The sequence below is a fragment of the Cervus canadensis genome, chromosome 12, assembly GCF_019320065.1.
Source record: "Cervus canadensis isolate Bull #8, Minnesota chromosome 12, ASM1932006v1, whole genome shotgun sequence".
Taxonomy (NCBI): Eukaryota; Metazoa; Chordata; class Mammalia; order Artiodactyla; family Cervidae; genus Cervus; species Cervus canadensis.
The window spans coordinates 18,585,998-18,613,922 of NC_057397.1; the positions used below are offsets into that span (position 1 = coordinate 18,585,998).

A 27,925-nucleotide genomic window follows, 5' to 3' on the forward strand; every position below is an offset into this window, starting at 1 on the left:
TTGGGAAGCATTTGAGGATTGGTGTTAACTCCTTTTTCAGTGTTTGGTAGAATTCACCAGTATACTGTCCATTTCTTTTGGCGGGGGTGGGGGGTGGGGTTCATTTTTAATTACTAATTAAGTCTCATTGCAGATCTGTTCAGATTTTCTATTTCTTGAGTCAGTTTTGGCAATTTATATTTCTAGGAATTTTTATTTCTGTAAGGTTGATGTCTCCACTTTCATTTCTTTTTTTGAATAAGCAAGTTTATTTGTAAATTTAGTCAACATACATAATTGACCTAAAAACTTCAATAGAAGGATAAATTTTAAAACCACTTGGCAGCCATCTCTATGAAGTGATTTTCCTAGAACCTATGCCACATGAACACCATTTTAACTGGCAGAGGTTCCATAAGCTGAAGCTGTGTCCCTCCCCCACAGCAAGTTTACCCTAACAGTTATCATAATACAAACCCCACAAGGAAAAAAAGTTCGGTATTGTTCCTCCTTGGTAGAGAAAAGTTCAACCTAGTTATGAGACCAATCACAACACAAAGAAAAGCTGCACTAACTACTATATTAGTAACAGATGATGCTGGTATGAATAACTTGTATTATAGTCTAGAGCCCTTATAAATAAATCCCCCTCCCTGTTAGTGTTTGCATTATCAGCTAGATGGTTAGTTTAACATGTGGCAGAACAAGGACTTATGCAAGGCATAATGCACAAAGCATTTTACTACATAAACAAGTGTAGTCTACTCAGGAGAAAACCTATCCGTCTCTCAATTATACACACCTTAAAGACAACACTCCGCAGCACATGTCAATGTAAAACATTTAATTTTAAAATGTTGACACTACAATATATAAAATAGCTACTGTAAATGCACATAGTGTATTCTATAGCTGCCAGGTTTACATTTTTTTTTTTTAAGGAAACTGTAAGTTACACTGTGGTTAAGACTTGTATCTTCATTCCTGAAAAAGTCCACATTCTGTAACAGTGATGTATGGTCAGACTTAACAGTCCCAACTGTTAAACACTTGGATCAAGTCATAACCAGTATTATTGCAAAAGGACCCTGTACACATTTATCAATTGTAGTACTTTAACAGCTACACAACAAATCATTAACATGCAGAAACATGCATCATGAGAAGCAAGAAATATCACCCATCCCTTCTGCATATTAGCAACTTGTCACTCCTCAGCAACAGTGCTCACATCACTGAGGTCTGTGAACAGTCACTTTTCGCCTTCTTCCTGAGTGAAAGATGGTACGACTTAAGTACAAATGCAACATATTATAAACACTTTCTTACCAAAAAAAAGTCACAAATTAAACCAAAGTATTTTACAGAATTTACTACAAAACACCATAAAAACCGCCTTCGCTTAAGCTTTCTCTCCCCGTATCCGGCGAGCCAACTGGATGTCTCTGGGCATGACGGTTACTCTCTTAGCGTGGATGGCACACAGATTAGTATCTTCAAACAAACCCACCAGGTACGCTTCGCTAGCCTCCTGCAGCGCACCGATGGCGGCACTCTGGAACCGCAAGTCGGTTTTGAAATCCTGGGCGATCTCCCTCACCAACCGCTGGAAAGGCAGTTTCCGGATCAGAAGCTCGGTGGATTTCTGGTGACGACGGATTTCTCGAAGCGCAACAGTCCCGGGCCTGTAGCGATGAGGTTTTTTCATCCCGCCGGTAGAGGGGGCGCTTTTCCTGGCTGCTTTTGTGACCAGCTGCTTGCGGGGCGCTTTCCCACCGGTTGACTTACGAGCAGTCTGCTTGGTTCGAGCCATTTTCTTTTACCCAGCGCCGAAGTTTTAGGCCGCTTCTCCGACCGCCGCCGCACCGCCGCTGCTGCGCAGAGAGCCAATAGCTCAGCTACGGGAAAAACTTCCAACGAACGGAAGAACTCCTTCCAACGAACGACCAAACCGCTCTGCGCTCCACTTTCATTTCTGATATTAGATATTTGCGGGGTTTTTTTTTTCCTGAATCAGTTTAGGTTTATCAATGAGCTGTTCAAAGAATCAATGTTTTGCTTGCTGCTTCCTTTTGTGCTCTTTTTACTGGCACGAAGTTTAGTTTGCTCTTCCTTTTCTTAGTCTCCTAAACATGTAGCATTAGGTTATTTATTTGCAATCTTTTTTTTCTAATACAGGCGCTAAAGTGTGATGACATAAAAATTTCTATTTGAAGGCAGGACAAGAAAAATTAAAAATTTCTTTGTTCAGGCTTCCTCCCTCCCTCTGGTCCCTTTAGTGTATAGAGGGATGTAGGGTGTGTCTGAGCACACATTAACTACAGCTCCTCCAAGGTGGAGTGCCTGCTTGGCCATCAAGATCAGTGTTTCTTTCCCTTCTGATGTTAGCAGTGTAACTTGTTAAAACAACAGTGTTCTTTCCCAGCTCTGTAAGGGGTCATGGTGACATGCTCTCCTTTGTACATGCTTACCTGGGCTACATATCCTTTGTGAACTTTATAGAAAATACCGGTATGTCATTTTCATAAACCATTCTTTGTCTCAAAAATGGAATTGAAGAGTAGAAACAACAAAAACTAGTAAAAATTACAAAACACTGCTGAAAGAAGTTAAATAAAAGGGAAAACACTGTGTTCATGGATTGGGAGATTTACTATTGTTAACTATCAAACCACTTGGCTAAGAATCCACCTTGCAGGGGTCAGCCCCGGACCCCACCCACCTCTGCTCTCGCCCCCAACAGCGGGGCACGGGCTGCTGCTCCTTGCTCCGAACAAGATGCAGAATGAGCTGTGGGAGGCTTCACACATCCCAGGGAAGTCCAGTCCAGCCTAATGAACTTAAGCAATGCTGTCACTGGCTGGCAAACATGAGAGACATTATTAAGTGACAACATGAACGGCTCATGCACAGAGTTTCAGTGAATGTCTCTGAGGGAAGTTGGCACTGAATTCCATTTTAACTGGATGAGGCTGTCACATTATTGAAGTGATTCTCTTAACTCTCCAGGCCCAGAGTGCTGTGCTGACAGCGAGCTTCTACAAGCCGGAGAAGAAAACCTGCAGGAGACTCACAAACGTTTTACGTTCTTAATGAGGCCGTGTGGCTTTCATGTTGATGTTTGGCAGAAACCAACACAATTCTGTAAAGCAGTTATCCTTCACTTAAAAAATAAAAAACTTTAGTGCACCCCAATGTTCATCACAGCACTATTTATAATAGCCAGGACATGGAAGCAACCTAGATGCCCATCAGCAGACAAATGGATAAGGTAGCTGTGGTACATATACACCATGGAATATTACTCAGCCATTAAAAAGAATTCATCTGAATCAGTTCTAATGAGATGAATGAAACTGCAGCCCATTATACAGAGTGAAGTAAGCCAGAAAGATAAAGACCAATATAGTATACTAACGCATATATATGGAATTTAGAAAGATGGTAACAATAACCCTATATGCAAAACAGAAAAAGAGACGCAGATGTACAGAACAGACTTTTGGACTCTGTGGGAGAAGGCGAGGGTGGGATGTTTTGAGAGAACAGCATCGAAACATGTATATTATCTAGGGTGAAACAGATCACCAGCCCAGGCTGGATGCATGAGACATGTGCTCAGGCCTGGTGCACTGGGAAGACCCAGAGGAATCGGGTGGAGAGGGAGGTGGGAGGGGGGGATTGGGTTGGGGAACACATGTAAATCCATGGCTGATTCATGTCAATGTATGACAAAAACCACTACAATATTGTAAAGTAATTAGCCTCCAACTAATAAAAATAAATTAAAAAATAATAATAATAAAAAAATAAGTTTTGTTTTGGGACTTCCTAAAAAAAATAAAATAAAAATAAAAAACTTTAAAAAATGGTGAAAATGGAAAAAAATAAAGAAAATGCAGCATTCTTGTATTTCTGCACATCTAACACTGTTAATTAGCTCAGTAGAAAGGAATCTACCTGCCAATGCAGAAGACACAAGAGAGGCAGGTTTGATCCCTGGGTCGGGAAGATCCCCTAGAGAAGGAAATGGCAACCCACTCCAGTATTCTTGCCTGGAAAATCCCATGGACAGAGGAGCCCGAAGAGCCGCAGTTCATGGATCACAAAAGGATTGGACATGACTTAGAAGTTAAAATTACAACAACCAGTGTTAATTATGGACATACTTACACCAGGCTGGGTGATAGCACACTGGTGCTGAGGCAGCTTGGAGGGTCTCCCCCAGCCCAGACTCGGGCAGAGTAAGATAGAGATGGGGGTAACCATGCCCCAGGGGAGCAGTCCCTCTGGAGGATATTTTCATTGACAAACTGCTCCTAATCAGCTGGCTAGAACAGGACAATCAGGAGGTCAAAACTCACGGGGTCAGCAGCACTGTGGTTGTATTTCTGTCACTGTCACATAGTCACAGGCTGTAACCTAGCACTGGCCAACTGTTTTGAAAATAAATTCTACAGTCATAGATTCAGTCTGTAGAACAATTTTTTGGGGTACTACTTTATAAACAGCACACCTACTTTACAGTCAATCAAAAGTGCCCTGTTTATATAGCAATTTTTCCCCAATAGTTGGAGATAACTATCTTTTCTGCAATTCCAGGATAGCAGGGTTCTTTCCTAAACTGTATTCTAGCACTAGATTTACTTATATATTTATTTGGTTACACTGTAAAGCCTGTGGGAATCTTAGTTCCCTGAACCAGGGCTTGAACCTGTCCCCCCTGCACAGAGCACATGGAGTCTTGGCTCCTGGACCACCAGGCAAGTCCCCCCAGTGGTAGAGAGTCTGCTGGGAGGCAGTGGCAGTGATCGTGGACAAAGACCATAAAGATAGGAACCAGGCAGAGGTGCAGGATGAGAGGGGACACAGCGGGAGACACCTAGGACGTGACCTCCACACACTGGCATCCAGGAGCTTGCGGGCGTCATGCTGGATGGACTCAAGCGTGGACTGACTGCACCCTAACCGTGGATGCCAGCTGTCCACTGGAGCACAGACTCTCTGATAAACAGAAGCCCTGATCCGTAGTGCTTGCTGACTTTATGAGTGAGCTTAACAATTAGCTGGCAAAATTCCTGATGTTCTGAATGTTGCTTGTGTGGGTGGGAATAAGAGGGCTCTGGCACACCACTGATCTGAACTCCGTTTCAAGAGGTCCAGGTGGACAGCAGCAGTCCATTTTCAAATTCATGATGCCAAACAAAGTTTAAGGGCAATTTGCCTACATTACAACCAAAGAGTGACTGATTCTGAATTATACAGGGTAGAGCTCAAAAATCTCACAACTGAAGGTGGTATAAATGTGTGTTTTTCTATAACTAATGTTTTGCAAGGAGAAAATTTGGAGATAAACATCTGTAAGGAAGTTCTCATAGCATTGATGGAACATCATTTCTGACTCCCTTGTGTTTGTTTATTTATCAATTTTCTAAAAGCCATTGGGTAACAGATGGTGCCACAACTCCAGACAACAATAAAGAGATCCTTTCTGTTCATCTACACTGTCAGTCCATGATTATCCTGGCCAACAGCAATGGGAACAACCCTTAATCTCTCCAAGGAGGGAGCTGTGACTTTAAAGTGTTGTGATTTAAAGTGTTGAGACAACAATTAGAAATCTACAAGCTTGTCCACACACATACAAACATGCTTATCTCTTTAGCTAGAACTGGAGAATATGGTCCACACTTAAATCTTATTTCACAATAATTAAAGTGAAAATAAAACTGAAGGACAAATGGTCTTCCAAACTCTCCCCCCAAAAAAGAATCCGCCTTGCAATGCAGGAGATGTGGATCTGATCCCTGGTCGGGTCACTAAGATTCATTATTTCCCCAATCATCCAAGAGTATCTGATTAGAAATGTTTGGAAAGCTGTAACACAAAGCTCAAGTCAGCCTGAAACAGGCTCCAGCTGGGGAGGCGTGGGGACCGAGGCTTGGTGAGTGGACAGGAAGCTGTTCCCATCCTGCATTTCATAACCTGATCCAGCTGCCCCAGAATCATGCTTTATCTCCAAGGAGGACTTACTTCAAGCTGGGATTTTCTTCATGTTCCTTCTGAATGGGAATGTCAAGTGCCAGGTCTACTTTTAGACTTCCTGAGTCTGGAATGCAAAGCTCTTGTATCCACCTTCTAGCTGTGATCAGAGTAGCAAAGGTAGCAAAGCTAAGACCAAGGCTTTCTCTCTCCTCAACACTTTTGCTTCCAGAGGACAATTCTATCATAAAATGTCAAAGCTAGAGGAGAAAAATGTGAAAGAGAAAACCTACAAAAATATTCTAAAATGTCAAAACACAATCATGTCAAATCACAATCAAGGAGAAAATTTGGGGATAAACATCTATAAAGTTCTCATAGCATTGAGGGAATATCATTTCTGACTCCCTTGTGTTTGTTTATTTATCAATTTTCTGAAAGCCACTGGGTAACAGATGGTGCCACAATTCCAGACAACAATAAAAAGATCCTTTCCGTTTACACATTACACAACCATGTGTAAATATAATAAGCCATAACCGCACCCTGACCTGTTCATATTCTTGCGCTGCTGATACAACCTAACATCCCATCAGTTACTCTCACAAAGTCTGCAGGAAAGAGTCTTCTGGGTGTAACTTCCAAGGCACGTGGGATGCTCACACACATCACTAATGTTGACAGCTGTTCATCCGGCCATAGCGCCTGTTTGCTGTGCCATGATCCAGTGCTAGCACGAGCCTGGATACACCCGCCCTTCTACGTCCACTGTGATCCTAAGCTCATCCTTGACCACGGCCTAGTCCCCCACCCGGGTCGGCATTCACTTCATCACGAGCTGGATTAAACTGTGATACGAGAGGAAGTCACACACAGACGCCTGCTCTCTGGGGCTTTGGGAAGATGAAGTCACTGGTGGCTTGGATCAGAGTTCAGGATAGTCTCTAAACACACACACAGGGGCCCTGTCTGCTGCCTCCAGGGGAATCTCACATCCAGGGCTCCCACCCTGCCCAAGTTCTGCCAAGGATGTTGGGGTCAGTTGCCTGGTCAACCAGGCACCTCACTTGGGCCTCCTCTGAAAGTCCACTCTCAGGCTCCTGGGCACGAACGCTGTGCTCTCGGCTTCCTCGTGCCACAGCGACGTAGTCTCTGAAGGCAGGCTCCTTCTCGTGGCCCAGCCGAAGCTCATCACTGGAAAAAAGATCAAGCAACACAAAGACACAAACTGCAGTCCAAACCAGATGCTCCACTGGTCACACAGCATACTCTCTGCTGCTCATGACCTTGATGTCAAGATTCCATCTGAAGGAAAACAGAACACTGCTGGGAATATCTGTCTGCAAGTGTGTGTGGGGGCGGGGGGGGACTCTCACTGCCTTGGGTTCCTACCTAGGATGGAACACAGGGTCATGCGGTGACCCCATGTTTAACTTTTTGAGGAACTGTCAGACTGTCCTCCACAGGGGCTGCACCATTTTACATCGCCAGCAGCAACAGCTGAGGGCTCTGGTGTCTCCACACCAACAACTTGTTATATTTTAGTTTCTGATTATATTAATAGCAATCCTAGTGGGTGTGGAATCTCACTTGCATTTATCTGATGACTAATGATTTTAAGCATTCTTTCCATTTGTTTATTGGCCATTTGTTTATATTCTTTTATAGAAATGTCTGTTCAAGTCCTTTGGTCATTTTTTTCATTGGGTGGTCTTTTTATTATTCAGCTATAACAATTTTTTAATGGATTCTATACGCAAGTTCCTTATTAGCTATATGCCTTTCAAATGTCTTACCCCATTCTGTGGACTGTATTTTTACTTTCCTGATGGTATCCTTTGAGGCACAAAAGTTTTTAATTTTGATGAATTTATGCTTTTCTTTCTCCTTCTCTTGTTTGTGCTTTTGGTTTTAGACTTAAGAATGTCAAATGTCATTGCCAAATCCAAGGTCCAAAAGATTTACCCCTATATTTGCTTCTAAGGATTTTATAGTTTTAGCTCTCACAGGTAGGTCTTTGATCCTCTTTGAATTAATTCTGTATATCGTTTGGGGTGGGAGTTCCACCTTCATTCCTTTCAGTGATCTTTGCTGGAAAGACCACTGAATTGTCTTGGCATCTTTGTCACGGTCACCATTTACTATCAATTAACGGGAAAGTCCAACTTTTTTCCTTCTTGTGAATCATTTCCGCAAATCTGTATTTCTTGTAGACCTCAACCAGAAAAACATGAAAGCCAGGTTAAAGGTAACCTGATCTGCATACGTATTAATGAGCCGCCACTATGCTCTGTGCACCCAAGGGCTCTGCCACCAGGGTCACATTTGTCCTGAGAACAGACAGAAGCAAATTTAAAAACATCTCCTCATGCAGGTAGAGACGTTCATGGAATAGTCCAGGACTGTGGTGAGGGGGCCCGGGCTGATTGGTGTGTGTGTGTGTGTGTGTGTGTGTGTGTGTGTGTGTGTGTGTGTGTGTGTGTGTGTGGTGTAGTGTTGTGCTTGGGTGTGGTGTGTGTGTGTGTGTGGTTGGGTAGTGTGGTGTGTTGTTGTGTGGTGTGGCCCGGGGCTGATTGGTGTGGTTGTGTGGTGTGTGTGGTGTGTGTGTGTTGTGTGTTGTGTTGTGTGTGTGTGGTGGGCCCGGGCCTGAATTGGTGTGTGTGTGTGGTCGTGGGTGTGTGGTGTGTGGTGTGGCCCGGGCTGATTGGGGTGTGTGTGTGTGTGGTGGCCCCGGGCTGATTGGTGTGTGTGTGTGTGTGTGTATGTGGCCCGCTGATTTGGTGTGTGTGGGGTGTTGTAGTGGCCCGGGCTAATTCGGTGTGTGTGGTGTGTGTGTGTGTGTGTGTGGCCCGGGCTGATTGGGGTGTGTGTGTCGTGTGTGTGTTGTGTGTGGCCCGAGGGGTGTGGTGAAGGGACGGGCTGATTGGGGGGTGTGTGTGTGTGTGTGGCCCAGGGTTGTGAGGGACCCGGGCTGATTGGTGTGGTGTGGGCCCAGGGGTGTGGGTGAAGGGGACCCGGGCTTATTGGTGGTGTGTGGTGGCCCAGGGTGTGGTGAGGGGACATCAGGCCTCGATTGGTGTGTGGTGTGTGTGTGGTGTGCCCAGGGTGGTGAGGGGACCCGGCTGATTGGTAGGGGTGGTGGTTGTGGTCTAGTATGTGGCCCAGGGGTGTGGTGAGGGGACCCGGGCTGATTTGGTGGGTGTGTGTGTGTGTGCCCAGGTGTCGTGGGTGAGGGGACCCGGGCTGATTGGTGTGTGTGTGGCCCAGGGGTGTGGTGAGGGGACCCGGGCTGATTGGTGGGGGTGTGTGTGTGTGTGTGTGTCTATGTGGCCCAGGGGTGTGGTGAGGGGACCCGGGCTGATTGGTGGGTGTGTGTGTGTGTGGCCCAGGGGTGTGGTGAGGGGACCCGGGCTGATTGGTGTGTGTGTGTGTGTCTGTGGCCCGAGGGTGTGGTGAGGGGGCCCGGGCTGATTGGTGTGTGTGTGTGTGTGTGTGTGTGTGTGTGTCTGTGGCCCGGGGGTATGGTGGGGGGCCCGGGCTGATTGGTGTGTGTATATCTGTGTCTCTGTCTATGTGTCTGTGTGTGTGTTTCAGGGTTGACTGGGATGTGGGGTGTGCGTGTGTACGTGTGCTGTGAGTGTGGGTTTCAGAGTGAGAACCTCACTGGGCTGATGGGGGGTGGTGTGGTATGTATTGTGTGTGTTTCAGTCAGGACCTTGCTGGGTTGACCGGTGTGTGCCTGTGTATGTGTCGTGTGAGTGTGGGTTTCAGAGTTGGGAGCTTGCTGGGCTGACCGGGGTGTGGGGCATGTGTGTATGTGTTTTAGAGTCAGGACCCGGCCGGGCAGTGAGAGCTGGCCGCTGCATGCTGCACCCCCCCATTGTCAGTGGGGGTGACGGGCTGATGGCACAGGCTGAATACATACACACACACACAGATATGTTTAGTGATTCTCCCGGGAACAGCGGCATGTTGGTGTGTGTGTTTTTCCACAAATAAATGCTTACCAGGTAATAACTGCTGGATTGGCACCTGCTAGCTTTCTCTTAGCATAATGAATCTTCTGCCGTGGATACCAGTTTTGTTCAGTTACATTTATTTCTTGAATCCACGATCCTCCTTTTCTCAGCATTGTCTGTTCAAAATTCTGAGGGAAAGGAACATGATTTTCTCTGCTTAATGGTACATACGGTCACATTCAAACAGACCCAACAGGTAGTGATCTCAAAACAAACTGAGTCTTCGGCCGGGAAGGGCTCTGCAGCTTTTTACACACTCTCCCTGCAGCACATGTGACAGTGATGGTGACCGTGAGGGTCTACACTTGGGCTTACTGCAGCCTCCCTAACCGCTGTGCTTCCTCCTGGGGGCTGAGCTGAGAAGGACGCTGACCTTGTGTAGAACAGACTCAAAACTAAAACCTGTCTATAAGAAACCAAACCCCATCACCAAAGGGTTACAAATACTCTCAAGTCTAACAGTGTCCTCCAAATAAAAGGCAGGTCTCTTGTCTGATTTTCAAGCTAAATGATCCTAAATGTTAACTTTGAGAGCTGTACAGAACCAGCTAAGTACTTTGGTAAGCACATCCCCACCAGGAGACAGAAGAGGTGGTCAGTCATGAGCACACTGGAACAAAGCTGCAAAGTGGGGAGAACCACCCACCTTCCAGTCAAAGGACGGCTCCTTCACGAACACGTCCATGGTGGTGGTGAGCAGGTCGGCGCGTGAGCGGAAGGCCCTTAGTGCGCACACCATGACGCTGCTCATGAGCCCCGTCTCCTTCAGCGGTGACATCAGGTTGATGAACTGGCGAGTCAGCCGGAAAGGCATCAGTTCAGGGACCCGCAGAACCTAAAGAACAAACGAGATGCATGGTGGATGAGCGAGGCCTCCTGCAGTTGTCGCTCATGCATGCAGAGCGCACCTGCTCCCCTTTTCTTAGAAGTGGCCACATGCGTGTGAGGTCACCGTGCCCAGGAGCAACCGCACGATCTGTGCGTGCAGCCACACGGCCCAGAAATGGAGAGCTGGAGTCTGACATCAAGAAAGGTGTGCATCTCATCCATGCAAGACATTCTGATGAGCCTCCGACCTTTTTACAGGAGCAAGTGATGTAATTAATCTATCAGCACACTGTCTACAACCACCTGAACGAGGCTGAGACAAAGCTGAGACTCTCCCATTTTGCAAGAATGACCACTTTTTTTTTTTTTTTAAGAATGACCACTTTAATGATCACAGCAGGCCAACTGTCCATAGAGGGGTCACAAAGCTGACAACAGGTCCATCCCAGCACAGAGCAGGGCGAGCTCACCTGGGTGGCAGAGCCGAACGCATGTCCGAAGTCAATCCCGATCACGCAGCCCGTCTCCAGGCTCACCATGAAGTTGTTCAGATGCCGGTCTCCGATGCCCATAACCCAGTGGCCGACGCACAGGAGTGCGTGGGAGGTGGTGAAGTGGTTGCGAAGGGCCAAGAAGGCCTCGGGGCCAGTACTCATCTTCAGGAAGGCCCGCCTACAGGGGATGGTCATGTGGCCTCTGCTCCACCCCTGCCCCTCCCCCACAGGTGTAAAGTCAGAAAGGCACTTACTTTAAGAGATCTGCAGGCACTTTACTTTCTCTTTTCCTAAAAGATGTGACTGCTTCAGTGCGATTAGCTACTCTATGATTTAATCATAAGAAATGTCTGATTAGAACAAACTTCCCATGACTTAAAATTTAAATTTTTTTGTTAAATTGACGCTACAAGGCAAAATTTTCTCAGACACAAAGTGAATGTACAACTCTGAGAAGAATGAACTAGTTGGAACAAAGGGATGAGAACACCACGTACTTGAACATGAGGGGATAGGCCCCAGGGTCACACCTTCCCACCATCGTGATCAGCCATTCTCTGTACTCAGATGCGGGTGCCCGGGAGTCACTAACACGCAGGAGAAAGAGAACCAGTGTTAGAAAGGTATCGAGGGCAGCTGACTTCAGAGGCCCCATCACCAGGGACTCACTGCCAAGTGAAGAGGCAGGAAAAACAAATATGACTTAAATCATATTTAATATTAACACTGCACTCCTGACACCCTGGGCCAAGAACTTCAACATACCACTATTCATTCTGAATCACTCTTCAAAACCCATGGCTACTTCCTGTGCAAAAATGCAGGGATAGACCATCAGATACAAGTGACATCCCGCTTCACAGAGAGGAGGAAGATGAGCTGATGATGCAGGCATACAGTTCTGAAGGCCCCGGGGAGGCGGGGACCCCTCCCAGCAGGACGGCAGCACCACACACAACCTGTTCACAGCAGGCCAGTCTAAAACTAACTAACAACTAAACAGCCACAAATTACTTGTTGACGGCAGACTGTCTGCTTCTGTCATTATTTAAACATTGCCACACGTGTTTTTTTTTTTCCCACACGTTTTTTAAAACATTTCCAATAAGGAAATACAGACAAAATCCACAGTAAGTACAAAAAAACATTTTCTTAAATGACGATGGAGTTGAGCTCAATTTGAAAAACTGCTTTTAGTGATGCTTCAGACAAACAGCAGTGCCTGGACAGGTAGAAACACCCCTGGTGCTTATAGAGCCACTTTGGGGTTTGTATCAAAAGCTGAAGACAAAACAGGGTTACATGTGCTACTTAGTAATTAAATCACTTCAGGTGAAGCTTTTCTGAGCTGCTACTAGGTTAATTTCAGGAAGAGATGATTTCAATCTAAATTCTCTCCCAGTTACAACTGGACAAAAATGGGTAGGCAGGAAAACCGCAATGTACAAATTAAGGGAAAAATAGCAAGGATTTTAGGAATAGAGGGCTGTTTTAAAAAGGTAATGGGAACTAATTTATATGATTCCTATTTGAAAGTGAAAGTCACTTAGTCATATCTGACTCTTTGCGACCCCATGGACTATACAGTCCATAAATTCTCCAGGTCAGAGCACTGGAGTGGGTAGCCTTTCCCTTCTCCAGGGGATCTTCCCAACCCAGGGATCGAACCCAGGTCTCCCACATTGCAGGCGGATTCTTTACCAGCTGAGCCACAAGGGAAGCCCAATTTGAAAAGCACTTTACACTCCATGGACATCTGTGTACCGTGTGCTTTTCACACTTTCTCACCTTACAAGTGGGGCCGTGGGGCCAGTTGGGCTCACTGTGTGTTAGTAGATCCTAGAGCAGATTCCTGACCCTGGGGCGCAGTCCTCCAGGGACAGCAGGAGTCATTTCAGGCAAAGGACTCCAGTGATTGGAATTTAAAGTGGGTCAACACTATGTAGCAACTACTACCCAGGAATGAGAGACTGACAAGAACAGTGCTCCTATGGTAAGTAAGATGCGGTGAGAGCGCTGCTCCTACACAAATGCTCTGAGGAGGGGGACAGGCCTGAGGCCTTTTATGATCGTCTCCCCACCATCCTCCTGCTGGTCCCCAAACATGCTAATTCCCGCTTCAAAATGGCTGTAAGCCACATTGTTCTTTCCTTTCTTTACAGAAACAAGGAGCAATTAAAAAAAAAAAAAAACTTACTGATTACAAAAATACATATTTATTGTAGAAAACTTGGAAAATAAGGATAAAAGAAAGTATAAAGTTGTTGTATCACGACCTGGAACTCAGCACCAGTCCCCTACCTGGGCTACCTGTACCCACCTGCATCAGCCAGTCACACACTAACCTACACCTACCAGTCACCCACGTGCACTAACCTACACCCACCAGTCACCCTCCTGCACTGACCTACACCCACCAGTCACCCACCTACGCCCACCAGACACAAACACCAACCTACACCCTCCTGCACTGACTTACACCCACTGGTCACCTACCTACACCCACCAGACACTCACATACACTAACCTACACCCTCCTGTACTGACCTACACCCATGAGTCACTCACATGCACTAACCTACACCCACCAGTCCCTGACCTGCACCCCTTACACACCAGGGACACCTCACCTCTCCAGCCTCAGCTGCTTTGTCCTCACAGACGGGAGAGCAGTACTCACCGTGTAAGTTTTGGTAAAAAATAAACTTCATACACATTAAAAACCGAGAATGGTGCCATAGAAAACATATAAATGTTAGCTGAAATCTTATTATTTGCTTTATCTTCCTCAATCATTTTTCTTTTTGTTCAAGGTTAATTCTTTTTTAAAAATTATGATAAAATATATGCAGCTATTGCTTAGGAGAAGAAGCGGGAGGCAGAGGATGAGATGGTTAGATGGTACCACTGACTCAATGGACATGAGTTTAAGCAAACTCCAGGAGATAGTGATGGACAAGGAAGCCCGGAGTGCTGCAGTCCATGGGGTTGCAAACAGTTGGATATGACTGAACGACTGGACATGACTGAGAGACTGAATAATTACTTAGAAACCTTGACTCCAGGTCATCTTCACCTACCTAGAGGCAGACTGAAACACAGGCTGGGCAGGGCAGCAATGAAAAGGGCCTGAAAACGTCCCTGCAGGCAGGGGGTGGAAGAGTCCCACCCAGGGAGGGGGGCAGTGGGCTGAGGTGGCCAGGTGGAGTGGGAGATGGGCCCTGGGCCTCAGGTCACCTGGTGTAGGCTTTCTTCTCCTCCTGTGACATGCTGCTCAGAAGAAGGTCCTTCAATGTGCAGGTGTTTTCAATCCATTCGATTAGCCCCAGCCTGAAAGGAGGGGACAGTCATGAACCCCTGCTGCCCGGCCTTCTCTATAAAACAGCTCTGCCTTCGCTTCCTCCATGAGGAGGAACCTCATAGCAGCACATGGTCTCTGTCTTGTGACACCTAAAACCCGAACTGTCCCGTGCCCCCGCCCACAGAGGGGAACCCTCCCACCCCCGCAGAGGGGCAGCCGCACCTGGAGGTCATGGGCACCACGTGGTAGGTGGTCACTTGCAGGCCCCTCTGGCCGCAGGCGGCATCGTGGGCCAGGACGCTGTTCATGACCTGGAGCAGCTGCTGGATGCGGTGGTCCTGCCGCAGATCCTCACCGCCCTTCACCAGGAAGGGATACTCCCGTTCATCGTGGCCGCGGATCACGATGCGCTTGGGTTTCCTGATCGAGGCCATCACTTTCACCTTTAGAGATCAAACAGCATCTTCAGGTGCAGCTGAGAGACCAGGTGGCCCGGGTCTTGACCCCAGAGGGATGCAGGTGAGTGACAGACAGGTTGTGGGGCCCCTGGTTGCCCTGATTACAAGTTACACTGACAAACATGCGTGCTCGTGAACAAGCCACATGACACATCCACTTGTGTTATGTCTATAATGGACACACACAGAGTTGATGCCTCAAGTCTGCTAGACCCTTACACATGACTGCTACTGAAAGTGAAACATTACAATAAGGTCAGTAAATTCCATCAGAAAACTCGTAACACAACTCTCAGGGAACTCCACACGCCTGAGACCAACGTGGGGAGTGAACTGAGGGGCTGACCCTGGCCGTGGAGCTCGTGGAACCGGCACCTACCCGCTCGTCGAAGCCTGCAATCCGTGCATGGTGCTCGGGCATTGGTTTGCTTCTGCCATCATACTGACCTGGGATGGACAGAGAGCCACCTCAGACGCTGCAGGGACAGCGCATGCACTTCACACCTCCCTTCATCCCCCACCCTTGGTCTAACAGGAGAAAACATTTTACTCAAAATTTTCAGCGGGTGTATTTTTTTAAAATGCTGTTATTTCTCATTCGACTAATGGATGTTGCTTCCTATTCGGTGGAGCAGAAGCAAATGGGGAGACAGGGCCTTGGGCGAGCCCCACATCCCCACCTCAGCCCCGCTTCCAGTCAGGTTGTATAACAGGAGGCTATACTTCAATGTTCTTCCTGAAACTCATGGTCTGGGATGCACAGCTGTTAGTAATAACAAAGAAAAGTGTTTCTCCAGATCTTTTTTATCCCCCACTGGAGTAAGGATACAAATCACTGTACTGAAACATTTTTTGTCTGGCAAATTCCAGGGGAAAGGAGGGATGTGAAGATCACACAGTGCCCACATCTGGCCAGCACGCTGCTGCCTACTTGCCGTGTCACCAGCCCCTCCTGAAGGCATGTCACGTGCCATCACCGCCTCACTTCAGGTGGGACCAGTGCGTCGCCCAAGAAGTGAGGTGAGGCACACTGCATCTTACTGCTCTGCAGACACTGCCGCTTCTACAAATGGAGGCTTGGTGATGGCCCTGAGTTGTCAGGAGACAGCGTTTTTCAGAAACAGTGTGTTTTAACTTTCGTATGTACTGTTTCTTAGACAGGACGTCACTGCACAGTGCGGTATAAACGCAGCACTTACAATGTGTCACTGGGCAGTCAACCGCTTTGATGTGCTCTGCTGCAGGGGCTGGAATAAAACACACTCGGGGAGTTGCCTGAATTTTACTTCTGAAGAAAAGTTCTGCAGGGCAATGCGTGGGCAGGTTCAGAGGACATTACTAGCTACCATGACAGCAGGGGGCCAGCTGAGCATCTCGGGGGGGTGCCTGAATTTTATTTCTGAAGAGAAGTTCTGCAGGGCAATGTATGGCAGGTTCAGAGGACATTACTAGCTACCATGACAGCAGGGGGCCAGCTGAGCATCTCGGGGGGTTGCCTGAATTTTATTTCTGAAGAGAAGTTCTGCAGGGCAATGTATGGCAGGTTCAGAGGACATTACTAGCTACCATGACAGCAGGGGGCCAGCTGAGCATCTCGGGGGGTTGCCTGAATTTTATTTCTGAAGAGAAGTTCTGCAGGGCAATGTATGGCAGGTTCAGAGGACATTACTAGCTACCATGACAGCAGGGGGCCAGCTGAGCATCTCGGGGGGTTGCCTGAATTTTATTTCTGAAGAGAAGTTCTGCAGGGCAATGTGTGGCAGGTTCAGAGGACATTACTAGCTACCATGACAGCAGGGGGGCAGCTGAGCACTCGTCCTCAGGAATGGGACGGGACTTGTAATGTGGTTAAGTGTACTGATCAAAGAAACTACAGATTTTCCTGATGATGAAAAACATGTGGAATTTAAAATCTTTTCAAAAAAAGAAAGAAAACTGTCACGATCCTGATTTCACCCTCTTAGAAACAGAGGCTCTTGCTCTGGCAGGACTCTCCCCAGCGCTGTGCTGTCTGCCTGCAGGTGAACTCACCAGGGACCTCCAGCTCCGCTCTCAGGAATTCCACCCTGAAGTTGCTCATCCAGGGAGAACATTCCCTCAGGTTCCCCGGCGCATTTGAAGTCCTGGACATCCTCCCCAGTAGCGAGCCAGCGATGGCGCAGAAGTCCTGGGGCTTCATGTCTGGGAGTTTAGAACCTCCTCTCCCAAAGTGCTTATCAAATTCCTTTCCAAAAGCCTGAAAATAATAATAAACTTACCTTAAATTTAAAAAAAATTTTTTAAATTGGAGTATAGTTGCTTCACAGTGTTAATTTCTGCTGTTGCCACAGAGCACTGGGGAGAGTTCCCTGTGCGACTACAGTTGGTTCTCGTCAGTTACCTATAGTACACACAGTTGTATACACATGTCCTTCTAATTTATCTTTAATATTAATGTGAAGTTGAACTCCTGGAAAGGTTCTAGGTTTATAAATCTTAAAAATAAATAGGTACTCAATTACATTGCTTTTCTTCTGTGCTTTTAATCAATGGTTTCCTTGAATGTTTCAACCCTGTTTTGGTGGATTAACCTTTGAATTGATGCAAATTATGTGTGATTTGTGATGAAGTAGAAAGTTCTAGATGGATGGTCCCAGGTAACAGAAACCAACCTCAGGACAAGCCGCAGCTGGAGCTGCAGTGAGGTTTCTTTCCGTACGGGCTCCGCCCATGCGGGCAGTGGGCTGTGCTCGACCCAGTCAGAGCTGACAGGCCCAGCAGGAGAAAAAGGACACCCAATGTGCAGAGTGACAACGGGCATGACCCGGGTGTGACCCCACAGGAACCCGCCACAGGAGGAGCGGGCGGGCCCCTCCTCTCCTTGGAAGGCTGCTCTGTGACCGCTTGCAGCACCCACTCCGCTGCCCTCTCTGGTCGACCCTGAGCAAGCCCCTGCCTGACCTCACACCCAGATTCTGCTGAACCCTGAAAGCCTTGCGGTTCGTCCACCTGCCATCTGGGATTCTGAGTCGCAATGGTACAGGTGTGTGTGGTATGCAGGGTCACTCTGAGAACCAAGAATACTAAATCATACTTAACCTTTACATCTAAGAATCTAGCCACGAAGAACACTATAAATGTGCCACTAACAGACCTAAAAACATGCCATCAACATCTAGCAGAAAGTCACAGATCTAACGAAAGTTTACAAGTTCAACAGACATTTTAAAACCAGAATTATCAATGAACCAGCAAGTATAAGCCCTGGTCTCCACAGGACTCTGTAATCTCGAGGAGCCTGCCATCCACGTACCTGGATAAACCTCCTTCGAAAACTCCCAAGGCCAGGAGCCTGTGGGTCTCCCAGGGCTGCGTGCATCCTCTCATACATTCTCTTAATGTTCTTTTTATCCACAGGCGTTTTCCCTAGTTCAACCTTGACGTCCTCCATCCAGTCCTGCGCAGAAAAAGACATGTCAAGCGGGACCACAAGTAAGTCTCACTGAGTTCCGTGTGTTACGCCAGGAGCTGTCACCTCACCTTAAAAAGCATGTCAGGGTTGGAGAGCTGCTCCAGGGCATTAATGAAATCCTGAACCACGCCTTCTCGATCCAGCTTAGCTTTAATCCTGTAACAAAAATTAAAGTTTAGGTGCTCAAACATCTTGGCCAACAATTTTTATATGTATATAACTACATTTATATATAAGAAAATATATAACCAGCTACCTAGTCCAGGGAAGGAGCAATTTAAAAATTAAAACAGGGACTTTCTTGGTGGTACAAACGGCTAAGATGCTGTGCTCCCAATGTGAGGGTCCAGGGTTCAATCCCTGGTCAGGAAACGTGATCTCACATGCTCCAACTAAAACTAAAGATCCCACATGCCGTAACTAAGACTCGGTGCAGCCAAATAAGTAAATGAACATTAAAAAAAAAAAAAAGACAGATACTTATTAAAAAAAAGAAAGATGAGGTGAAAGCAAATCCTCGACATTCTGATGCACACAAGCTGACACATACAGTTTCTGTAGTTAAAAGGTCCCTTTCTCAACAAACTTGCAACTGTTCTCTTTCTAAGGAACTGATCATGCTACAGCTGCCTCTGCTGAGGCAGAAGTGGGTGCCACAGGGCGGTGGGCGTCACGGGGCGGTGGGTGCATGGCCAGCCCATCAGGGCACTGTGCTCCCCAACACTGTCACTCAGAAGCTCAAGACTCTAAATATCAGCTCCTGACACAGAAGGGCAGCTACCATACTGGTGTCTACCAAAGTCCTCTTTCTAAAGCGAAACACCACTGCCTGTGTGCTCACTCCCAAATCAACTGAAGAAGCCAAAAGGATGACACCTGGGCCATTTTCTGAGTCCTAATTAAGAGGGGCTTCCCAGAGACTTTCACTCTCAGAACAACTTCAGGGACTGATTTCAGAATGCATCTTATCGAGTCTGTCTCAACCAAGAGATCACTAGCATTTAGCACACCCCTCTCCTGACTAACACTGTAAGATGAACTGTGCTTACAAAAGGAAAGAAATTCCACAGCAAATAACACACCAGATGGATGCACCCTGCCTGTAGAAGCACACGCCTCCCACCCCAGGGCAGCGCTAACTCATCTGAGGACAAACATAAGCATCCATGTGTCTGCTTGGCCCACAGTCATTTTTACAACCTTTCAGTGTTTGAGCGACCTAATTTTTCTGTGTCACCTGGCCACAAATTCCTTGTTTTTATGACCAGCAGAAGTGTCTTTGAAGCAGTAGCTTTCGCTACTTATCATGAGTGGGTAGACGATGGCCTGCGGGTAGTGGTCGGCAATGTCCTCCACTGTGCGCTGGATGGCAACCGCCTCCTCCTTGTCCAGCAAGGGCAGCATGTGGCCGATCCAGCCGATGAACTCCCAGCAAGGGACAGAAGAGATCTGCAACAGAAAGCAGGGACTCAGTGCTGAGTGAGACATTTAATGTTCTTTCCTTACAGAGAGGCTGTGTGTCCAACATCAAAGCACAGCTACATTTGTGATTGTCATCATAAAAGCAGACAGACGCACTGACAGAGGTTGGCCCTCTCCTGCCCTTTTGGTTTTGACCCGCCAACAGCCTTCTCTGGGCGCTCACACAGCCCCTGTCTTTACAAGAATGGGAGCAGACAGAACCGCTGTTGCTGATTCTCCTTAGATTTACATCATTCCTTCCGCCAGCTGCACTGCATCCCATGTCATCTCACTTGTGCTCCATGATCAACTTTTAGGGTGCCTGCAGTTCTTGCTTTCCAGATAATACTACGGGGCTCATCCCTGCATGTTTATCTCTTTGTACCTGTGCTATACGCCCATCAAAGCAGGAGAGATTCCTAAATCCATTCTTACTTTTAATATTAACAACAGTAAAAATCACTGATTTTCCTCCAAGAAGATTTTTCAAGTTTTCACCTCTAAAAGTCTTTTCCAAAATCCTTTCCGACACTGAGGACAATCAAATTTTAAAATTTATTCTCAGTCTAAGGAATGAAAAAGTATCTAACTGTAATTTGTATGTTTCCCTTTCAGAAGCCTGCGCTTCTTGGCCTCACATACTTTAATCACGCGAGCATCTCCTGTTTTCTATTAGTCTGTTATTTTGGAGATCGGAGACAACTACTCTCCATCTCCAGTATGTGTTGCAAATACTTTTCTCTCAGTTTTCTTTTAAACTTTGTATACGATAATTTTTTTTTAATGATAGAAGTGTCAAATTATTTTCCTTTATAGCTCCTGGTTTTTGTCTCTCAACTCCAAGATCATTTTTATATTTCGCTCAGGTTTTCCTCCAATGCTTTTCCAGCTGTTTGTTTCAGGATAAAATCTGATGCACCTGGAACATTGATGTAAAGTGAGGGAGGGCAGGCAGCTCAGGGAACCCTCAGCACGAGGCCAGCTGCCCCTCTCAAGGGTCTCGATATAGACCCACCACTCCGTCTGTTTCCGTGCAAACTTGTTATTTTTATTATATATAAATGTGATTTGGGGAAAAATAAAATCATAACTTATTGAAATTTCTTTACTTATCTTTAAGAAAAACGCCTGTGTGCTGCTACTAAATTGACCTTAACTTTCTGTGTTGGACCTACTGAAATGCTCACCCGTCCAAGTGCACAAAGAACTGACTCTGAGCGTGGTGACAGCACCGTCTACAAGCCCGCTGTGCCCAGCTAACAGCGCGTGTCACCCTTTCTGAACTGTTACATTGTCAGCTCAAAGCCTGGCCCGGTTTTTCCAGTTACAGCTCCATAAAAGTCACTAAGGATCCTCTCTGAGGGCCCTGCCTCCCTTTTGCCCCAACACAGCCCCAGCAGAGAGGCCAGCATGGGACACGAGCAGGGGAGTGGGATTTTGGTGGGAGCCCTCAGGGTCCCCAAGATGCAGGGTATGGTGGGCCAGCACCCAAAACATCCCCTGTCAAAATGTGGTGCTGCCAAACAGTGAGCTGAGCATAAGGCCCCGGATGCTACAGACGAGGCTCAGCCCTGAAAGGAGAGGAGGCTGTGTACTGGCCTCGCCCCTTCTCTGCCCCTCGGGTCCCCCTGCAGACGGAGTCTTCACAGCAACACCCCCAGGGGAAAGCAAGGACAGGGAGCTCACTCTCAGCATTTCACTGACACACATTTTGGGATGCAGCAGAAAGCAGTGATTAGGAAAAGCCATCACCCATGCCCCATACATGTTGCGTGTCTGGACCTAAGTTCCATCAAGTTCCAGCTGCTGGAAGGAACACACTGACCTCTCTGGTCATCAGGCCCAGCGTCTCCTCCGGATACTGTGCGATGATTTGCAGGAGCCGGGGGAACTTCAGCCGGGCCTCGCTCGAGTGAAACTTCAAGGCCTTCAGCATCTTGTCCACCACAAGGGCTGGATACGTGAGCAGCTCTGTGGACCCAAGGACTAGTGGGGAGAAGATGCGGTCACCACCCCCACGCAGACACAGTGACCGACCCTGACGCTCACTTCCCGGGGCTTGCATGTTGTAATCATCATGTTCCCTCTGCAGCAACGACTGCAGCAGAGCCGCCAGTCCTGGGCCCCGTGTGAGGGCTTCTCTCGGGGGCTGATGCCTGCTCCTGGGTGATGCCATCTGAGTCCTGGGCCGCAACAGGAGGGCAGCCACAGGAGCCGGTTATACTCGCGTCAGGTAAGCAGACGGAGGGACAGAGACAGCCTGCCACCGTCACAGGCAGGCCACAGGGTGCACCCGTGTCATTGCCTCTCAAACAGAAAAACTGTGTGCTGACACAATGTGAGGCTCACCGGATGGGCCCTCCTCCTCCCTGCGGAGCTGCTGGTCACAGAACTCGGCGAGTGTCAGGTAAGCCACGGTCACGCCAGCTGTAGGCCCCTGGCCCTGCGCCGAGGGCCCGGCCTCCTCCTCTGCCGCCCGGACGGCCTCAGAAAAGTGGTGGAACGCCCTCTGGTACAAACCTGCCGTGACCTGGAATTCAGAGACCCTGACAGCTGTGAGTGGGCCTGGAGCTTCCTGAGGACCCTCCTCCCTACCTGGGCCCCATGGGCCACCAGTGAACACAAAGCTGTTAGTGCCAGAACGGGAGAGAGACGTGAGCCTCACATAACCTCAGGACCTGAAAACCAACACGAGGCGGAATCCCCAGGCCCCAGAGCGGGGCTGAGGAAGAGCTGGGGACACGAGTGACATGAGGAGCACATGGGAATTACTGATAACATAGAATCACCTGGAAAAAGCCAACAGAGCAGCCACTACACAAAAAAGCAGAAAAGCTGGTTTTCCCCACAAGCTAGTGGGGCATCTGGATGATGACAGACGACAAGATTACAACAAAGTGCATGGAAAAACTGTCCATGGGGATCAACACAGACTCCTCATTCTTGACACTAAAGGAAAGGTGTTATCCGAATGAACAGGAAGCACATGGAGGGTGTCACCAGCCCAGCGGCAAACTTGGCTGCGTGTAACTGCAAGCTACACGTTAAAGGCACACAGCAAGACCTGCTGCTGCTCTCACTACCTGTCATGGTCAGGACAGACACACGACGCAAGGAGCTCAGGTCCCCAGCGTCACTACCTTGTCCACATCCTCTGAGTTGGACCCAGACAGCTCCACGACACTCCTGGCCTTGCCCTCCCCGATCCCAGCAAGGCAGGCGGGCTCATCGCAGAGTGCATCGGCCAGGATCCGGTAGGTCGTGCCCAGCAGGACATGATGGTCACGGGAAGCCAGGGCGCTTGTGCTCGATGTGTTCTCAGCTATTGGATCACACACACACACACCAAGTGAGTAAAAACACAAATTAAAAAGAATATAGTCATAATTAAACTACTACACACAAAATTTAGCTAAGTGTTAAAAAGAACATTTTAAACTTCAACTTTAAAGAAATAAAAGCTCCAAAAGTCATATTTAATAGTATTATTAGGATACAAAGTACCTTGGCTCCAAATACTTAATAAACATTTAATAAAAATTTTACAGGGCTTCCCTGGTGGCTCAGTGGTAAAGAATTTGCCTGCCAATGTAGGAGACACAGGTCCCATCCCTGAGCCAAGAAGATTCCACATGCCAAGGAGCAGCTAAGCCCACAGCCACAACTACTGAATGTGTGCTCCACAGCCAGGGAGCCCACAATGTCACAATGACTGAAGCCCGAGGGCTCCAGAGCCCATCCTCGGCAACTAGAAAAAAGCTCATGTGGTAATGAAGACCTGGCACAGCCAAAAATAAATAAAATTATCTTTTAAAACATGTCTATAAAATTGAGTTCCCAAATGTCAGATAGAGCAGCACAGAGAAGAGGTGAGAAGACAGGCTCCAGCACGTGTGCCGCACGGAAAGCAGCTCGCACCCAGCAGGGACGCGGTCCTGAGAGCCGAGCGCAGCTGCTCGGGCCGGCGCTGGGCCCGCGCCCGGCTGTGGCTGAGCCGGCAGTAGGCCTGCACCCACGTCACCAGCCAGTCCTCCCGGGCTTTCGACTCTCTGTGCAGCTCCTTCAGCAACTTCAAGGCGAGTGAGAAATTGTTCTGCAGGAGAGAGAGAGGAAGCAGAGAGATGAGACAGGGCCCGCAGCACACAACCCAGCAGGGAGCAGGGACCCGTCACCTCAGCTGAAACCATGGGGTTTCCCTGTGTTTACCGCAGGGACAGTCGCAGCCACAACATGCACTCCAGGGAGGCTGGGAGAACATCACTGCCACCGAGTTCACAACACATTCCTCATCCATGAAACCCCTATCCACTGGGGTTTCCCCTCCCCAGCCGCGCGACCACGGCCTTCTGCCCCTAGATCTGCCTGTGCCGGACCCTTGGTATCATCAAGTCAGCAGATGACCTCGGACTTGAGTCAGAACCCCACCCTTCCCTACAGCTGAGCAATGCTCTCCTGCAGGGTGAACCAAAGTTTATCATCCACCTCCTCCTGACACACGTTCCAGTTTTGTTGTTGAAACCTTTGGCTATTTCAAATAATGTTCTTTGCTAATTTGAATGCAAATAAAGGCCCTGGAGAAGCTAAAGGCAAAGGAGAAAATGAAAGATACACCCATTTGAAAGAATAGCAAGGAGAGACAAGAAAGCCTTCCTCAGTGATCAACACAAAGAAATGGAGGAAAACAATAGAATGGGAAAGACTAAAGATCTCTTTAAGAAAATTAGAGATACCAAGGGAACATTTCATGCAAAGATGGACACAATAAAGGACAGAAATGTTATGGACCTAACAGAAGCTGAAGATATTAAGAAGAGGCAACAAGAATACACAGAAGAACTGCACAGAAAAGATCTTCATGACCCAGATAACCACGATGGTGTGATCACTCACCTAGAGCCAGACATCCTAGAATGTGAAGTCAAGTGGGCCTTAGGAAGCACCACTACAAACAAAGTTAGTGGAGGTGATGAAATTCCAGCTGAGCTATTTCAAATCCTAAAAGATGATGCTGTGAAAGTGCTACACTCAATAAGCCAGCAAATTTGGAAAACTCAGCAGTGGCCACAGGACTGGAAAAGGTCAGTTTTCATTCCAATCCCAAAGAAAGGCAATGCCAAAGAATGTTCCAACTACCACACAATTGCACTCATCTGACATGCTAGTAAAGTAATGCTCAAAATTCTCCAGGCGAGGCTTCAGCAGTACATGAACTGAGAACTTCCAGATGTTCAAGCTGGATTTAGAAAAGGCAGAGGAACCAGAGATCAAATTGCCAACATCTGTTGGATCGTCAAAAAAGCAAGAGAGGTCCAGAAAAACATCTGCTTCTGCTTTATTGACTACACCAAAGCCTTTGACTGTGTGAATCACAACAAACTGCTGAAAATTCTTCAAGAGATGGGAATACAGACACCTGACCTGTCTCCTGAGAAACCTGTATGCAGGTCAGGAAGCAACAGTTAGAACTGGACATGGAACAACAGACTGGTTCCAAATCCGGAAAGGAGTATGTCAAGGCTGTATATTGTAACCCTGCTTATTTAACTTATATGCAGAGTACATCATGCAAAATGTCAGGCTGGATGAAGCACAAGCTGGAATCAAGATTGCCAGGAGAAATATCTATAACATCAGATATGTAGATGACACCACCCTTATGGCAGAAAGCAAAAAAGAACCAAAGAGCCTCTTGATGAAAGTGAAAGAGGAGAATGAAAAAGTTAGCTTAAAACTCAACATTCAGAAAACGAAGATCATGGCATCTGGTCCCATCACTTCATGGCAAATAGATGGGAAAACAATGGAAACAGTGACAGACTTTATTTTTGGGGGCTCTGAAATCACTGCAGATGGTAACTGCAGCCATGAAATTAAAAGACGCTTGCTCCTTGGAAGAAAAACTATAACCAATCTGCTGCTGCTAAGTCGCTTCAGTCATGTCTGACTCTGTGCAACCCCATAGATAGCAGCCCACCAGGCTTCCCCATCCCTGGGATTCTCCAGGCAAGAACACTGGAGTGGGCTGCCATTTCCTTCTCCAATGCATGAAAGTGAAAACTGAAAGTGAAGTCGCTCATCTAGACAGCATATTAAAAAGCAGAGACATTATTTTGCCAACAAAGGTCCATCTAGTCAAAGCTACGGTTTTTCCAGTAGTCATGTGTGGATGTAAGAGTTGGACTATAAAGAAAGTTGAGTGCCAAAGAATTGATGCTTTTGAACTGTGGTGTTGGAGAAGACTCTTGAGAGTCCCTTGGACTGCAGGAGATCCAACCAGTCCATCCTAAAGGACATCAGTCCTCAATATTCACTGGAAGGACTGATGCTGAAGCTGAGGCTCCAATACTTTGGCCACCTTTTGTGAAGAACTGACTCATTTGTAAAGACCTTGATGCCAGGAAAGATTGAAGGCAGGAGGAGAAGGGGACAACAGAGGATGAGATGGTTGGATGGCATCACCAACTTGATGCACATAAATCTGAGTAAGCTCTGGGAGTGGGTGATGGACAGGGAAGCCTGGTGTGCTGCAGTCCATGGGGTCGCAAAGAGTTGGACATGACTGAGCAACTGAACTGAAAGCCCCTGGATACAAATTTCCGTTTGGACCTAAGCTCTGCTTTCTCATGGGTATATTCGGAGGAGGGGAACTACAGTGACATGGTGACCCTTAGCGTTTGCAGGAGCTGCCAGGCCAGTGATTGCACAGCACACCTCTACTCCAGCCGTCCTGAGGGTGGTGGCGGGTGGGCCCTCGCTGTGGTCTGACCTGCCTCCCCCCTCACGACTTGTGGTGCTGCGTTCTTCACGTGTGCACTAGCTACTTGAGTGTCTTCCTGGGAGAAGCATCCATTCAGATCCTTTGCCTGTTTTGTCACTGGATTGTTTGATTTTCTGTTTGTCGGTCGTAAAGAGTTTTTATATATTCTGGATAAGGGGACGCTTATCAGATACACAATTTCCAAATATTTTCTCCCATTATATGGGTTGTCTCTTCACTTCCTTTAGTGTGTCATCTGAGGCACAGAAGTTTTTAGTTTTAATATACAATTTCTCTACTTTTTATTTGGTTGTTTTATGGACATCTCGTAAATCTAATTCTCTGCTAAGTTTCAAAGATACTGACATTGGACTGTGTTACAACCCTTCCAACCACTCAGACCAGAAGTCCAGGTTGCCCTCATCACTCCTGCCGTCTCTGGTCTTGTTTCACACAGTTTTCATTCCCACCAGCATGTACAAGACCTTCCAGGACCTCCTGGAGTCTCCAGTCCCTGATTCTGGGCCACAAGCTTCACGGTCCACCTCAAATCAGCATCACTAAAGAGCCTTCCCCTCACAGCAGACTCTGCAGTTCCCAGTTTCTCACCTTTGGGATTTTATTTAAAAATGTATCTCAGCACCTTTCTCTCCCAAGTGCCTCCCCTCCATGGAGCTTTCCTTCCCTCCTACCTCATGCCCCCCCAGCGGTAGAAAACACCCGCTGTGCCCCACTTCCTGCTGAGAAGCCACATGCACCCCCTCAGCTACATGCCCTGGACCATAGCCACTACTGCTGCACCCAGAGCTAAGAAGACGGAAGAAGAAATGGCCAGGGCCTTCTGGAAAAAAAGAATCTTCTTTCTTTTCTGCAGGAAATAGGGAGAGACTACCTGATTCCAGAAAGATGCAGTGGGAAAGCAAGACACGAAACATCAAGAGCATTTCCAACTCCAAGGGAAGCCTGGAGTTATCAGAGTCACGAAGAACAAGATTCGTGTGTGTGTGGCGGGGGAGACCGGGACAAGAGACAGATCCTCCTCAGTGGGGGATTCGAGAGCATCTGAAAGCCTGCTCCTCTAGAGTAGGGACTGATATAGCTCCTTTATTCACTTAGGCTGCTCCAGGCTGGGCTTTTTGTTATTGAAAATATAAAAATTCCTGATACAATACTTATCTCAAAGAAAAACATTATA

At 47.4% G+C, this 27,925-nt stretch overlaps 2 protein-coding genes across 4 annotated transcripts in view; both read right to left on the reverse strand.

Moving 5' to 3' along the window:
- Positions 1–302: 302 nt before the first annotated feature.
- Positions 303–3,190, reverse strand: LOC122450839 (histone H3.3C). The gene is made up of 2 exons (XM_043483132.1): positions 2,702–3,190; positions 303–2,105 (listed from the first exon to the last, which is right to left on the reverse strand). Exon 2 carries the CDS (start codon positions 1,790–1,792, stop codon positions 1,382–1,384), a length of 411 nt encoding a protein of 136 aa, XP_043339067.1. The 5' UTR covers positions 1,793–2,105; positions 2,702–3,190; the 3' UTR covers positions 303–1,381.
- Positions 3,191–6,328: 3,138 nt separating this feature from the next.
- Positions 6,329–27,925, reverse strand: part of PRKDC (protein kinase, DNA-activated, catalytic subunit) — a 126,464-nt gene continuing 104,867 nt past the window's right edge. For all 3 annotated transcript variants that reach the window (XM_043483129.1, XM_043483128.1, XM_043483130.1), the window contains exons 70-86: positions 23,892–24,066; positions 23,114–23,295; positions 22,323–22,503; positions 21,799–21,959; positions 19,750–19,961; positions 18,581–18,668; positions 18,354–18,497; positions 17,093–17,297; positions 15,441–15,508; positions 14,826–15,046; positions 14,540–14,632; positions 11,800–11,889; positions 11,557–11,628; positions 11,279–11,480; positions 10,627–10,815; positions 9,969–10,108; positions 6,329–7,155 (exon numbers count right to left, since the gene is read on the reverse strand). In XM_043483129.1, coding sequence (XP_043339064.1) covers positions 6,951–7,155; positions 9,969–10,108; positions 10,627–10,815; positions 11,279–11,480; positions 11,557–11,628; positions 11,800–11,889; positions 14,540–14,632; positions 14,826–15,046; positions 15,441–15,508; positions 17,093–17,297; positions 18,354–18,497; positions 18,581–18,668; positions 19,750–19,961; positions 21,799–21,959; positions 22,323–22,503; positions 23,114–23,295; positions 23,892–24,066 — 2,628 coding nt within the window. In that variant the 3' untranslated portion in view covers positions 6,329–6,950. The remainder of the gene's footprint in view (positions 7,156–9,968; positions 10,109–10,626; positions 10,816–11,278; positions 11,481–11,556; positions 11,629–11,799; positions 11,890–14,539; positions 14,633–14,825; positions 15,047–15,440; positions 15,509–17,092; positions 17,298–18,353; positions 18,498–18,580; positions 18,669–19,749; positions 19,962–21,798; positions 21,960–22,322; positions 22,504–23,113; positions 23,296–23,891; positions 24,067–27,925) is intronic.